This window comes from Seriola aureovittata, chromosome 3 (assembly GCF_021018895.1).
Source record: "Seriola aureovittata isolate HTS-2021-v1 ecotype China chromosome 3, ASM2101889v1, whole genome shotgun sequence".
Classification (NCBI taxonomy): Eukaryota; Metazoa; Chordata; class Actinopteri; order Carangiformes; family Carangidae; genus Seriola; species Seriola aureovittata.
In genome coordinates, this window is record NC_079366.1 from 26,273,053 (window position 1) to 26,287,243 (window position 14,191).

A 14,191-nucleotide genomic window follows, 5' to 3' on the forward strand; every position below is an offset into this window, starting at 1 on the left:
TAAGATGAAAGATTTTTAATCAGTAAAAACAGGTGCAATATTTCACATGTAAACAATTGCAGCATCTCATTCTTAATACCTGAATAGTTACACAGAAATTATATTTTAGTGACTCAAGGATTCCTGTAAAAATAGATCAGTTTAACAAAAGAACTTTATCCCCTTCAAAAAAAAAAGAAACAAAAAAACAAAACAAAGGAAGTGCTCATAAGCTCACCTCCTGCTCGATGAGCAGGTGCCATGTCTTCAGGATTAAATAAATCTCCGCTCCATTAGTAGCCCTTTCTCCTGCAGCCAAACTCTACATCACTAACCTGTGGTCGCGCATTAAGCTTCTACTGTGCATTAATTTAAAGGATTGTAAAGCAGCAGGAAAGAGCTTACTGTTAATTCTCAAATAGTGGCTTTTATATTTACCTCAGTGGCAGAGAAGAACCATTTATTTCCAAGGTTCCCTGCTCCCCAGTCAACGCCAACACAACACCTCCTCCCTGTTTACTTCTGTCTTGTCTCAACTATAATTTACATTTCCACAGCACTAATTCTTACAGCAAGAGTCATGTCAGACGTTGCTCCCCCTGAGCAATGTTTTTAAGCCACCATGATTTGAACTTTATTTTACAGTGTAAAACTACAGTTGTAGTTTGGTCTAATTCCAGGAAATATAGAGACAAAGTTCTGAGGCTGTTATTTTAGTTCAATTACTTGAGTTTATTATTGATTTTCAGATGGATTTCCATGAAAGAAGCTGCACCATTCAAACCCCATTGAAAATGTATTACTCATGTGTTTATTATTAGATACTTTATTTTTCATTTATACTGAATTGTGAGTTTCTAGACACATTTGACATGTTGCATGTGAAGTTCCCCTCTTACCTTCAGAATAAAAGTCTCAAGGTTGTGCTAGCTTAGTATTTAGAAATAACAGGAAGTACCAATTGATCACTCACATTTTACATCTAGCTTACCAAAATATATGATTCTTTCCAGGAACCAAACTGGAATTTATGGACCTGTAAAAAGAAGATACCTCAACACCTCCAAAATTTTCACATTAAAAGTCCGGCTGCCTTCCCTTCATAGCTAGGCTTTTAATGTGAAAAAAGCTCAGGGGAAGCATTGAGAGGAGCTCAGCATTGATCAGGAGCAGGGCAGAGAAGAAACAACAGGAATCAGGAGTGTGAAAATATTATTTCTGTTAGAAAAGAGAAACTGAGCAGCGGAGTGGTGAGAATAACACGACTCTGTTGTTGGACTGGTGGAATTAGTGCTGTGGAAATTATACTACATTTACCATGTGTAGTAGGCTACAGGTCATTTCACCTCCCTCAATGTTTTTTAGTGACAGGACTATATTTGTTTGCTGCTGGTCATAGAAAAGGCCGTCACATGAATATTGTTTTCTATATGAGGATTTATGTTCATTCAGGGAACGTAGAGAATTTGGCTGCAGAGTCTTTTTAGAAAGTTTAACTCTCGTTACGTTTTCACCCGTCAACAGACGTTACATCTTTGAGAAATGAGTCGTTGGAACTGAACGGTTGGCACTGAATTCCCACACTAGTTTGTTCTAAGAGTGGATGAGCCCACTATCATCACAGCACTTTGGAGATTTCTGTCTCTGCTGATTCCTTTGCTACTTTCTTCCTCTTACATGTTTCCTCACTTCTGTCGTGATTGGCAGCAGCCTTTCTTTTCCTTCTGATCTTCTACGACAGATTGTCGACTGTCCTTTCATCCTCATTTTCTCTTTTGACAAAATCTACTTGGTCGTTGCCCTGTGGGTTTCACATGACCTCCTCATTTCAGCTTCATTTTGTCCTGTTTCACCACATCTCAGGTCTGATCACAGCTTTTCTCTGTCCTCTCTTCATTTCCTGGCCCTGGTTCCTCTCTCTTCCTCGTCTCTGTGATATTCTCAGGATTCCCTGCAGACTTGTGGTCAGGAGGCCATATGGCTTCTTTTCTGTTCTGCCTCTTTCCTCTCCACCTCCGCCTGCTCTCTGGCCTCCGTCCTGTCCTTCAGCGCCCTCAGCAGGATCCTGAGCAGCGTGTTTTCATTCAGCAGGTTCTCTGAGGTGTCTGCCAGCTCCTGCAGTCGTCTCACCGCTTCCCCGAGCTGCCGGCTTTTCTCCTGGTGCTGCTCCTCTAAGCTTTGCATCTCTCGCTGCAGCTCGCCGTTCTGGGCTTCTAAGTTGCGAGTGTCAAACGTCAGGCGCCGGTTGTCGCGCCACAGCTGCGCCAGCTGTTTGGAAAGTCGTTCGCGGGCGTGATGCAGCGCTTGAACTTCGCGCTTGAGTGCCAGGAACTCTGCACGGAGGATGGCGCTGGGTCCTGAACCGTTGGCGTTGACGGATGATGTCACCGGTTTGTCTGCATCATGCACGGAGCCAGAGTGCTGCAGGATGAAGTGAAGGAGGTTGGGTAACGTGATGGGCAGGTCATCTGGAAACTTCACACTCAGATGTTTTCTTAAAGAGAAGAAGAAACAGGGAAACCAAGGGTGAAAACAATTCTACCAGAATTTATTTATAATAATATCTTATAATATCTTGATGAAATGTTTTTGTAAAATTCTATTTCTTCTTTTGATCAATTTTCTTTTGGGGGTTATAACATTATTCATTTTACTGTATTCTTTTTTTTATATTATTATATCTATTAATATTTACTATATTTATCCCAGGTAAAATAGATTAAAATAGACAGATGTTCCCAGCAAAATAACATGACAACAATAAATACAGTACAACAAAACAATATAAACAGCAAATGAATGTTACACACTACAAAACATATAAATAATAAGATATGTAGATATCTAACAAAGACACAAACAAGCCTGGGTCAAAACTGAATGAATACTGTATGCAGTGTCCTTTAATTTTGACCAGGTGTTACTTGAAAATGCACCTGTGTGTGTGTGTGTGTGTGTGTGTGTGTGTGTGTGTTGTGTGTGTGTGTGTGTGTCTGTGTGTGTGTGTGTTTCTCTGTGTGTGTGTGTGTGTGTGTGTGTGTCAGAGAGATTATTCTCACCTGTATCTGGGAAAGAGAAGAATAGAGGGAACATGATCCGCCATGAACTCCCAGGGAAGGTCATTGCGGGCAACATTCACCCTACGCAGAGGAGAATTGTGGGTATATATTTATATTATTTTTACTTTTCCTTTTACTCCTACAGAGTAGTGCCACAACTCCTTCATAAACAGTCAAACACACCTGGCCACAGTGATGGTGCTGTTTCCCTGTAGTAACCTGGCCAGCTGGATGATGATGTGGTTGAGAACGGAGCAGAACCCACACCACTGAGTGTAGTAGAACAGCAGCACATCCTACAGGAGAACACACACATATTTATATTTGTCTTTGTAATTCATTCTTTTTGAATATGTTTAGGTTATTTCACCTCCTGCACTCAATATATATTGTTTTTATGTGATTTTTTAACAGTTTGTTAAATGGAAATAAACGTTAACTTGACTTGAGTGTGATTGTAAGATGAAGTGTAAGATAATGGGTAGTGAAACTATTAGTTAAACTATTTTCTTTAGTTTAACTTCATGAATTGGGTTTTTGTGTGTGTTTGCGTCTTTGACATGAACAACATCTGATAATGCAAAAACATTTAATTTAACAAAAACATTCAAATTTAATTGTAAATTTTGCTTCTTCCATCCTCTGGCACATATACTGGAGAATGATGTGTCAGAAATGATGCAGGCGCACTGCGAGTGTGTCATGATAAACTTCTACCTCTCTCTTTTAACTGGTTTGGGACTGTCGCTAAATTCCTTAACACAAATGCACAAATGGATACAGAGCGGACGGGACGAGAGTTTAATGGCCAGACAGATATTGTAGAGTCTTCTCTCACCTTTTGAAGATCCATGACGGAGGGCAGGAAGGAGGAGGTGGTCAGTTCTGTGATGAGGGGGCGGGGAGATATCCGCCGGCGTTCATCTGGACGCCTGGCTTCCTCCTCACCTCCTTTTCTGTTCTCCTCTCCGACCAAGTGTCTTTGCAAGAGACTGTAGGGAGCACTGAAGTTCTTGATGAAGGCCTCTTTAACACACACGCACACACACGCACACACACACAGACAAACACACAGACACCATGAAAACAGAGAGTTACTATAAGGATCATATTCAAACAGTGCCTTTACCTGTAGTTTAAAAGACATGAATAAATGTGAATCAGCTTTTATTATTCTTATTACTTTAAATTATTACTGTTCTTCTCAGTCTCTATGCATTGCTGTTTCCAGACTTAACACATTAAATGTATAAAATCGAGCCACATAAAATACAGTCTAAATGGACGACATGAAGGTTGTGTGATTTCAGTCACAATTTTACAACAGCAGCAGCATGAACAGAAGGTCAGGACTCACAACTGCAGTTTGTTGCCTTTTTGGTGACATTAGACTGTTATCAAGTGCTGTGCTGCACTGTTCATTAGAAACAATAAATCACAGCTCACCGTGACTTCATTATACATCCTGTAGGAGCTTAAAACAGCTTTAAAAGTTTAAAGTTAAAATTTTGACAACAAAAAAGTCATCAGATAGATACTTTAAAAAGGTCACAATACCCTGTATCCTTTTCATTGCAAATTTCTTTGTGGTGACTCTTCCCTGAAAGCATCTATATGTGCACCGTATGCAAAACACCATGAAACTAAGCCGTGTCAGCTCATCTGCTGATATGAAAATTAGTTGTTTGCCTCAGACTTATTTCTTGGGTGATGTGCTGAAATTGTGGCAAACCTTGAGCCGCTTACAGAATCAGTAACTCAAACCAGACGAAGACAGTGACGAATTTTAAATACATTGGAGATCACTTTTGTATTCTAAGCTATTGGATAATAGATTTTTGGCTGCTGATGTGCCAGAAGTGCGATGGTCACTTTCACATCATTTATATGTGTATGTAATGTCACCTTCTCCAAAAATAGAAAACAAAGGCTGGACTCAGTCGTTGGGCTGCCATTTCCTCATTATTGTCGGCAACGAGCTACAAGCAAAACAACATTTAAAAATACTGGATGTAAAACAATGCTGCAGGAAATGGTAGCGTACCTTCAGAAAGTACTAACCCCCTGGACAGAAACTTTTTGAGGGGTAAAGTTTTCTTCTCAAAAATTAATTTAGACCCTAGGGAACACAGTTTGAGGAACTAAGTTCCTCAGAAGTTCCTGCTACTAGAGGAAAGATCCTGTGGTGGAAATGCACCTAAAGAACTTTTAAGGAGAGGCTGTCTGAAAATGTACACTGTTGACCCCATCGAACGATTATTATCAAAACCTCTCTGACAGAATCAAACAAAACATTAACATGAACATTATTATCTTTGTAAAGGTAGAGTTTATGGCTGAGCTGTTGCATTAGATTTTAAAGTGGCCACTGAGTGTAAATATGATTCTGTCCTCGTCTTACCCAGAGACTCTGTTAGTGTGGTTGCTGGGCTGCGATGGAGAACATAATGAACCTCATCCTTCAGGTTCACAATAGCTGCAAACGACCTGTCACTGCTCCCATCACCTGGTGTACCGGCCTCCTGGTGAAGAGAAGCAGTCCTGTTGCCTGTTGCCCCGAGCCTCACCGCTAGAGGCCAGTTGAGAGCAACATCCAGCACATAAAACCTGAGTGTCCTGTTGGTCTGACAGCGGAGTCCTGTGATGCCATCTCCTCCCTGCTGAGGGACAGAAGATGGAGGGATGGACGACGAAGGAGGTGCAAGGGGAACTCTTTGTACGTCTGGCCCCTCTTTGGCTTGTGATTCATTGAGCTGAGGTTCTACTTTTCTGCAGCAGGCACTGTATTGACTGAAGGGGCTGTAGCTGTTCAGAAGGTTGCTACAGCCCTCTGAGGTTGAAGTTTTTATGGACACGGGGGCAGGTAGTTGGTGGAGGCAGCAGTGTCTGCGATAAAACTGCAACACGTCTCCTCCCTGAGATGCGGAGGGGAACGAGCAGCGTATGGAAGAGCTGGTCAGACTCGGCCCTGACAATCTGTGACACACCTCACACACATTTGTACTGGACTCTGGGAGAAGAACAGACTGGCAGCACAGTGAGTTTTTGTCCAAGCTGGAGTGGTTAATATTGTCACAGGAATGGTAACGCACAGCAATGTCAGCAATCTGAAAGACAAAAAAAAGTATAATAATGAAAGTATTATATAATACAACAACAACAGTAATAATAATTATAATAATAATAACTTCTATAGCACTTTTCAAAACAAAGGAAATAAGATAAAAATAATAAAAACAATACAAACTGTGGCAAAAAACAACAACAAAAATTATGTACAGAACATGTACAAAGTTACTTGTGGTTCACAAAGTAAAGTAAAACAAAGTTAATTAAACTAATGTACAGAAAAAAGGAAAAGATAAAAAAAATATTAATCACACTACAACCTCAAGTAACCTCCAAGTTAGTAACCTCTAATTACTAACCTGCTACTAGGAATGGAAAGGAAACCTTTGTGTGGAATGTTTTTTAAGTAGAGAAATGAGGAGTGTATAACCTTGCTTTCTTGAGCATCAAAACTGAGGTTGGAGAGGAATAGGAGATGTTTAACTACAGGTTTAACATTTATTAACAAAGTCACTGACAAGGATATTATGGAAACTGAATGAAGCTAGATGAACCGAATATTGTATTGTTTAGCTATAGGAGACTGTTGGACATTTAGCATTTAATCTTCTTACAGCAGTGGATGAGACAAACACGACAATGTCACCAGGTGTTATTGACGCAAACACCTGGTTGTCATCAGCATAAAAATGTAAAATTCAAAATTTTATTTAATATTATAGTTGCAAATAATGTCCCCAAGAAGAAGCGTGATAACAGAAAACAGTAGTGGATCTAAAACTGAGCCCTGTGGCACACCACAAGTGAGATGAGCAGATGAAGTTTACAAAAGTAAGGTACGATCTACGGTTTAGGTAGGATTAGAACCAGATTAGACTAGTATCAAAGAAACCTACCTATCTTGAGGAAATTAAATGAGATGCTTTGGCGCACTGTATCACATCACTGCTCACCTGCTGTAGTATGGGATTGGGCTTGGACCCGAGTGGATTGTGCGGCAGGAACAGCAGCAATGCAGGACCTTTAGTCAGCTCGTGTTCCAGGAGGCGGGACTTTGTTCCTGGGGGCTGCATCCACTGGAGGACGGTCTCATGGTGTTCAAACACCCAGCTACAGATGGCCTCTGACGTGAAGTTACGTTCCCTTCGGGGGAAAATCTGAAAATAAAGAAAAACGTACAGCACGATGCCAGTGACATGCCTTAGTATACATCCAGAATTCTATTAAAATTGATACCGTGGTTAATCACATTTTCTAGCCATTTTTTTGTGGTCCATCGTGGTCTGATGCCATTGCTTACCAAAGAGGAGTTAAGTCTTCTGTGGAGGTAAACTGTTTCATCTTCTTTTAGCGAGATGGCTTCAGCCACCTGTTTGTTGGTCACAACCCCAAAACGCACAACTCCACGGTAATCTGCACCAGAAAAACAGCAAAGTTCAGGAGAGAAGACTGAAAACATTCTGTCCTTTCTATCCTCACTTACAGTACATTTGAAACACACACAGGACTTCTGCATAGACATTGCCCACAGTATTTATCCATTATTGTACATTCCGACTTTTATTTACATTACCTGTAGCTATCTTTTCCCATTCTTTCCCCATTATTCCTAATCCACTCTTGCATTCTAGGCATGATTAAGGCTGCAACTACCAATTATTTTCATCATTAATTTAGCTGCCAAATACTTAATAGTTAAATCGATTAAATGCTTGGTCTACAAAATGGCAGAGAAAAGAGGAAAATCCCCGTCACAAGTTCCCAGAGCCCAACATGACTTCTTCAAAATGTTTCTTTTGTGTGAAGAAGAGATGTAAAAAGTATATTGAGAGTATAGCTGCAACGATTAGTTGATAAATTGATTAGTCAATCGTTTTGAGTCGTTTTTTCTTTAAGCACATTCATTGCATTTTTATTTGTTGCAGATTTATCAAATGCCAATCGCCTAATTGATTCATCGACTACTGTTTCAGAAGTAAGAGCTGGTCTCAGTGCTGTATGATCACTTCTTACCCCTTTTAAGGGCCTGCAGGGCAGAGGACAAATATGTGATGTACCCAGGCGGCTGAGGAGAGGAGTTAAACTGGAAGAAACCCACCACTCGAGGCTAGAAATACAGAAGACACAAAGAATATATCAAATGATATCACATGGTAACATAGCTTCATTCAAATAAACACCCAAGATTTCTAACACACTTTTAACACCAAGAAATTCAAACATTCAGGTCGTTTCTTTCCTTAGAGACTTAGTAAAAATCAAAGCACAACTACAACTTTTTATAGTACAAAAATCGACCAGCATAAAGTTTGTGGGTGATTCTCTGCCAACTCTCCATCAGATGGCCTGACGCCAAACAATACCTCGTGGTAGGAGAGGAACTCTTCAACTGTGGCTCTTGATGGGAGGTAAGTGAGCGGTGTGATGACTCTCAGGATAAAACTTTCCACATACGGAGCCACAAATGGGCCTTTGTACTCTATAGGCCCAAACCTGCAGCACAGAAACCAAGACAAACAACATTATGGATCAGATAGGTCATCTTCCACTAACAGCTCACTTATACAAGTTAAGATGTTATTAAACATCGATGTTGGAATTACACTTTAAAACATGAATACCCATGAAAGCTGCTAAACTTTCTCTGGATCACATTCTTCTTGTGTTTACAATTTATCTAGAATTTTGTCATCTTGATTGTCTATATTGTAAATTTACTAACTTTATTCTGTGCATGTGACATGTTTAACATATCCATCCTTCCTGGAAGAAGGAGCCCTCCACTGTTGCTCTTCTGGGGTCCATTAAAAGGTTTTTTGGGGAGTTTTCCCAAATGTGCTTTGGTAGTTTTTGTGATATTGGACTACATAAATGAAGTTGACTAGACTACACATGCTGCAGTTCAAAGTGCTTCACATTGGAGACCTCACAACAACAAAACAAGATGGAGATATCACCCCAGACTTCTACTAAGTTGTCATGAACTGTAAAAATAATGATTAAATGAAAGGCAACAGGATTCTGTGCTCTTCACATTTGGAAGCTAATTTTGATAAATCTTGTATTTCTTATTAATTCAAGACTATTTTAACTATTTACGTAATTTTTTTTAGACAAAATAATTAAACAATTAGTCAAAAAGAAAAATCAGCAGTTGAATCAATAATTTAAACTTTTCTTAGTTACAGCTTTGCATCAATTGTACAACCACCCATATGGATCAGTCCTAGTTTTATTCTTGGTGTCTCCATGGAGACCGTAGATGTTCATAACTATATTTACCCATGTAAGGGTTAATGCTGTACTTCTATTCCTGCACTGTTGGAAAATGAACATAAAAAATAAGCTGTCATAAAAACAATTCAAGCATATCAGCTAGCAAGTTAGCTACAGTCGACCAACATATTCTGGTGGTCTATACATCACATTGACGACTGAAGAGCCACTTTTTTAAAAATTGGTTAAAACAGTTAAAGCCAGGAAAACATCTGGAAAATCCATTCTACAAATGTTATAACAAAAACAGAGGAAAGACGGCTAAAATCTTATTTGAGTTTTGACAAAGTAATGAATGTAAGATAAGAGATAAAGGCACCCTGGGAAGTTTCTGACCATATATAGGTCTTATGGAGCAAAGCTTTAAGTGTGTGTTCCTGTTTCATTTGTTCTTGGACTCATACACCTGCCAGTAGTTTCAAACTATTCCAATGATCTACAGGGTTAGGGTTGGGAAATGCAACAATAAACGCAGCAATCCACTAAATAAGGGCAGGAAAGATAAGACTGCTAGCAAAGTGAACATGGAAGTAAACAATGCAGATTTCAAACTTTTGAGTTTAATCAGCCTTGCAAAAGGTTCTTCACACCCTCTGTCCTGTCAGATAAGGAAACCACCCAAAACAGGGAAACAGAATACAGAATAGACCAACAAGTGAAACTGCGGAGGTGACAGACTTCAGTTAATGGGTTAGTTACCATTACTGAGCCGTGAAGGGAAAATATCCTCAAAAGTCACAACAGTCATAACTATTATGTCATGCATGTAGAATACAGTTATGCTGGTCTGGCACATTTCCCACAATTCTTTACCATCAACTACGACTGTTTAAAGTCTTCTCTGTCTCACCTTCGATAAAACAGGTGGATGATGGGATACTGGTAGAAGCGGTTTTGCCTCCTGCATTTCCCCTGACTCCACCAGCAGTTCACAGCCACGAACTGCACCTGTGTTTGTGTGAGGAAGACAGAAAGACAGGGTTAAAGAAACAAAACTAATTCCAGACAGAGTATGTTGTGATTCCATTCTCAGCCATGTGTGAGTTAAGGCTTTATCTTGTTAATAACTTTTTCATTGTGAATTTAATGCTTGATTTGATTTTATAACTCCAACAGATTTGTATAAACACCACATAAACTGATAAGCTCTACGCTGCTCTTTGTCAGTATAATTACTAATTAAATACCACTCTGCCTTAGCAATTCAGACAACAAGCCCCTACTTTATGGAATCTTAGAAGTTAAATTTACTCCTCCAGATGATTGACGTGTCTCTGTAAGTTGACAAGCATTTTACAATAAGCCCTTGTTTTCTGATACGTTGTCAGTCACTTGAGGTTATTATTTGGTATTTAAATAATCCTGCAGAGTGGTGCTCGTTGTGACCTCAGGTGCCCTGTACCTGTTTGGCCAGCTTCTTAGCAACCTGCTGCACTTCCTGTCGGGCAGCCATCGAGTGAGCACACCACGGTGCATAGAAGAAGATGAGAGACACCTCTGCCATACTCCTCAGACGCTCCACCTGGAGAGAAAATGTTCATGTTGTTGACATGTTCTAGACTTAATCGCTGCAATTCTGTCTGTGTTTATGATCTTGAATTTATTACTACCAGGGACTAAGACTTGTAGCTTAAATGCTCTGAGAAAAAAAACATATTTAACATCAGGTGTCTGTGTCTTTGACTCTCACCTGGTCCAGCTGACCCAAGTAGAGGTCGACTACCGGGGCCTCCGCAGAGAAGAACCGCACCGGAGGCCGAGCCGCTGCCACCACATTCTTGGCACGGCTAGAAAGAAAAAGAAAAGATTATAGTGTAAATTAAGATTCATAATGACACCAACAATATGGGGTATGGCAATATACATCCTGAGACAATATTGGCACCATTTGGCATCAGTGTTACCGTACATAAAAAAAATTATTCCAACGATAAAATCGGCCACAACTACAGTCACTGAACCACGGGAGAAGAAGGATTTCCCTGAACTCATTTGTCTGCAATTTGTTTAAAGTCTCAAGCTCTCTGGCAGCAAGCTCCATAGCTGGGTTTACCGAGTGAGTGTGTGCGTTTAGTCCACAAACAATGAGCCACTCAATCAATAAGTCTATCGACAAATTTATCAGCTGATTGTTTAAGTCATTTATCAAGCAAAAATGCCAAACATACTCTGGTTCATCCTTGTGAATCTGCTAACCATTTCAGTCTAGTTGATTCATTTTGTTTTCAATCGACTAATCATTACAGCTCTAATTTTGAATGAACTTTTATTTGTACTATATTTTAGACATAAATAATTTTACTACTTTTGCTAAATTAAAAGATTGCAATACTTCTACCTCTTCTGAACAGGATAAAGAGGCAGGATGTGCCTGTGATAATTTGTCTGCAACTTGTTTCAGTTTCAATGTTTCAAGCTGAAACTCCACAGCTGGATTCACTGGAACGATGACAGAGCTGAGTAGGTTGTTACACTCTTGTCTTGTTTGTAAAAGATCTCCAAGATCTTCAGAAAAATCCACAAGTAAATGAGTACAGTAACACTCTTGGGAAATAAACAATCTATGTAAATGGTTTAAGGCATTAGTTAATCCTCTTGTCCTTGGTCAGATTAATCTCCTGTGGGACCACAGGGCAAAGATTTGTTTTTGGGTCCCTTTTGACTCCCACTATTCATGGCAGTTTCATTACTTGACTCAGAAGTCGTAAGGTCAGTAAAATAAAAATTTCCATTCCAACTTCCCAAACTCCACATTTATGTCTTCAGATGTCTTGTTTTGAGAGATAAACAGTCAAGTAAGATGTTCAGTTTACCATTGCAGAAAACAAAGGAAACCGGAAAATATTCAAAGAAAAGAAAAAAGTGAAACAAAAGAAATTGAAAAAAAAAAAAAAGAAATCAAAACCACAAATCACTTATCAAAGAGAGAGATCTTCTGTTGTTCGACTTAAAGCTGCAGCTGTAGTACAAAGACAATTGTTGGTGCAGCCTTACAGTTCTCCCTATGGTGGAACAGTACAGCCTTGCCTGAGACTTTCTGTATGTTCATTATTTGAGACACAGAAAAAGCAAAAGCAATTTGATAAAACACGACCTACAACAAAGGAGTTCAACATAAACTACAACAATTAAGGTCTTAAAACTACATTTTGACACAGGGTCCCTCTACGACACAAGAGCCACAGGACAGAAGACGGAGGACACTATATGGATATTATGAGCTTCGGTCGTATTCATTTCTGACAAATGTGATTAATCAAATAATGTAGACCCAAATGACATGGAGTGAACTTGGATTTAGATGTTGCTGTTATGCTGTTGAATCGTACTGCGTCATACAAAGAGGCGTGTGTGTTGTTTAGCCTACCCTTATCGATTCGCATGGGTTGGACTCATAATTGAAACACCTGTCAACATTATAACAATGCATTTCAACAGCAACGCAGACTACATCATCCAAAACAATCATTCATACAGAAACAGAAGACTGAATCCTTCGTGGATGTAGGATGTATTGCACTGTTGTATTTGGCCGCATGAGTTTTACCTGTGTTCATAATAAACTGCCAACTTAGTGTATACTGCTTCAGCACATGAGGTCTGGTTGTACAAGACTCAATGGGAACTTGGAGGTGCCACGGTTCATATTCAGAGGGTGATAGGTGGAGGGGTCAGTAGTGGGGCCCCAACTGCAAATTTTCTTAATGACAGGGCTGAGTTGATTGTTATACTGTTGTCTTTGGGGTCATTTACAAATACAGAAGCCAAAACCTTTCACGAGAATCCATAATTAATGGAGTACAGTGACACTCTATGGAAGTACACCGTCTGTTTAAACGGTTTAAGGCATCAGTTAATCCTCTTGTCCTACAGCACACGTCAGTTTCTGTCAGATGTAACGTAACTACTTAATAAAGACCTGGTTATGACTAGATTATAATAATGAGCAGCTAATTTTCAGATTACTAATCCCACAACACCTCTCAGTGACCCGTTCAGTTATACTGTTCAGTAGTTTTCATGTTACCCTCGTTCAACAAAAACAAGCTCACACTAACAGAAAATTAACAGAAGCCGGTCCAGTTTACCTGCATGTGAACTTGACAGCCAGTATAAGCAGGACGCCGAGCACGATAGCCCCGCAGAGTAGATCCGGTCTCCGGGCCATCAGAAACAGCACCTGCCGGAGAGACTGCCGCACCCGGCGCAGCATTACAGCCTGTCGTCGGCTCTCAGTCCCATTTATACGCCCCGGCTGCTCAACGCGTCCATTTGCCTAACTGAGGGGGGGGGGAGTGGGAGTGGGTTGGGAGGAAGACTGGTTCGACGAGAGACAGAGCTAACCTGGATTGGACATCTGTGCTGCTCGTGTGTACGGTATTCAAACACGGTCAGACCAACCTTTCTTCCCCACGTAGACTTTTCACTTCCGCAACAACCACGTCGAGGGGGTCCTCTATGAAATGTTGTCGGCGGTTAAAAAAAACGCGCGGTAAGTTTAACACCGTGATCGAAACGTAGATTGAAAAAAATATGATTGATAGTTATACTGGCTCGCGTTAAGGAGGAGCAAAGCCGGTCTAAATATTTATCGGTTTTTAATTTGTGTTAGTTGTTCTTTTGCGTTTTGAGTCTTACGTGCTCTTTTGAGACAGTTCCTACGTTGTTATGGTGACAACCGGTTGCTGCCACGACAACCGTGGAACGCTAGAGGGCGGTCGTTCTTGAATGCTCAATTAAACTTTATTTACATTTGGATTGGAGAATTATGATTTCTATTGTTTTTTTAAGGGAAAAGATCTCAGTAC

General features: G+C 40.1%; 1 protein-coding gene across 1 annotated transcript; it reads right to left on the reverse strand.

Annotated features, from left to right (window-relative positions):
* txndc11 (thioredoxin domain containing 11) lies at positions 1-13,810 on the reverse strand. Its single transcript, XM_056371446.1, has 13 exons — positions 13,472-13,810; positions 11,074-11,170; positions 10,786-10,905; positions 10,234-10,331; positions 8,471-8,600; positions 8,121-8,214; positions 7,408-7,520; positions 7,061-7,264; positions 5,440-6,145; positions 3,877-4,064; positions 3,222-3,334; positions 3,039-3,119; positions 1-2,473 (listed from the first exon to the last, which is right to left on the reverse strand). Exons 1-13 carry the CDS (start codon positions 13,594-13,596, stop codon positions 1,945-1,947), a joined length of 2,598 nt encoding a protein of 865 aa, XP_056227421.1. The 5' UTR covers positions 13,597-13,810; the 3' UTR covers positions 1-1,944.
* Positions 13,811-14,191: the final 381 nt, after the last annotated feature.

Bases quoted from the DNA above. Each gene is read 5' to 3' on its own strand.
- txndc11 (XM_056371446.1), bottom strand. From the start codon at position 13,596: ATGCTGCGCCGGGTGCGGCAGTCTCTCCGGCAGGTGCTGTTTCTGATG. The intron at 10,906-11,073 runs GTGAGAGTCAAA...TTTTCTCTCCAG, and splicing joins ACTTGGGTCAGCTGGACCAG to GTGGAGCGTCTGAGGAGTAT. The intron at 4,065-5,439 runs GTAAGACGAGGA...TGTGTGTTAAAG, and splicing joins CACACTAACAGAGTCTCTGG to AGGCCTTCATCAAGAACTTC.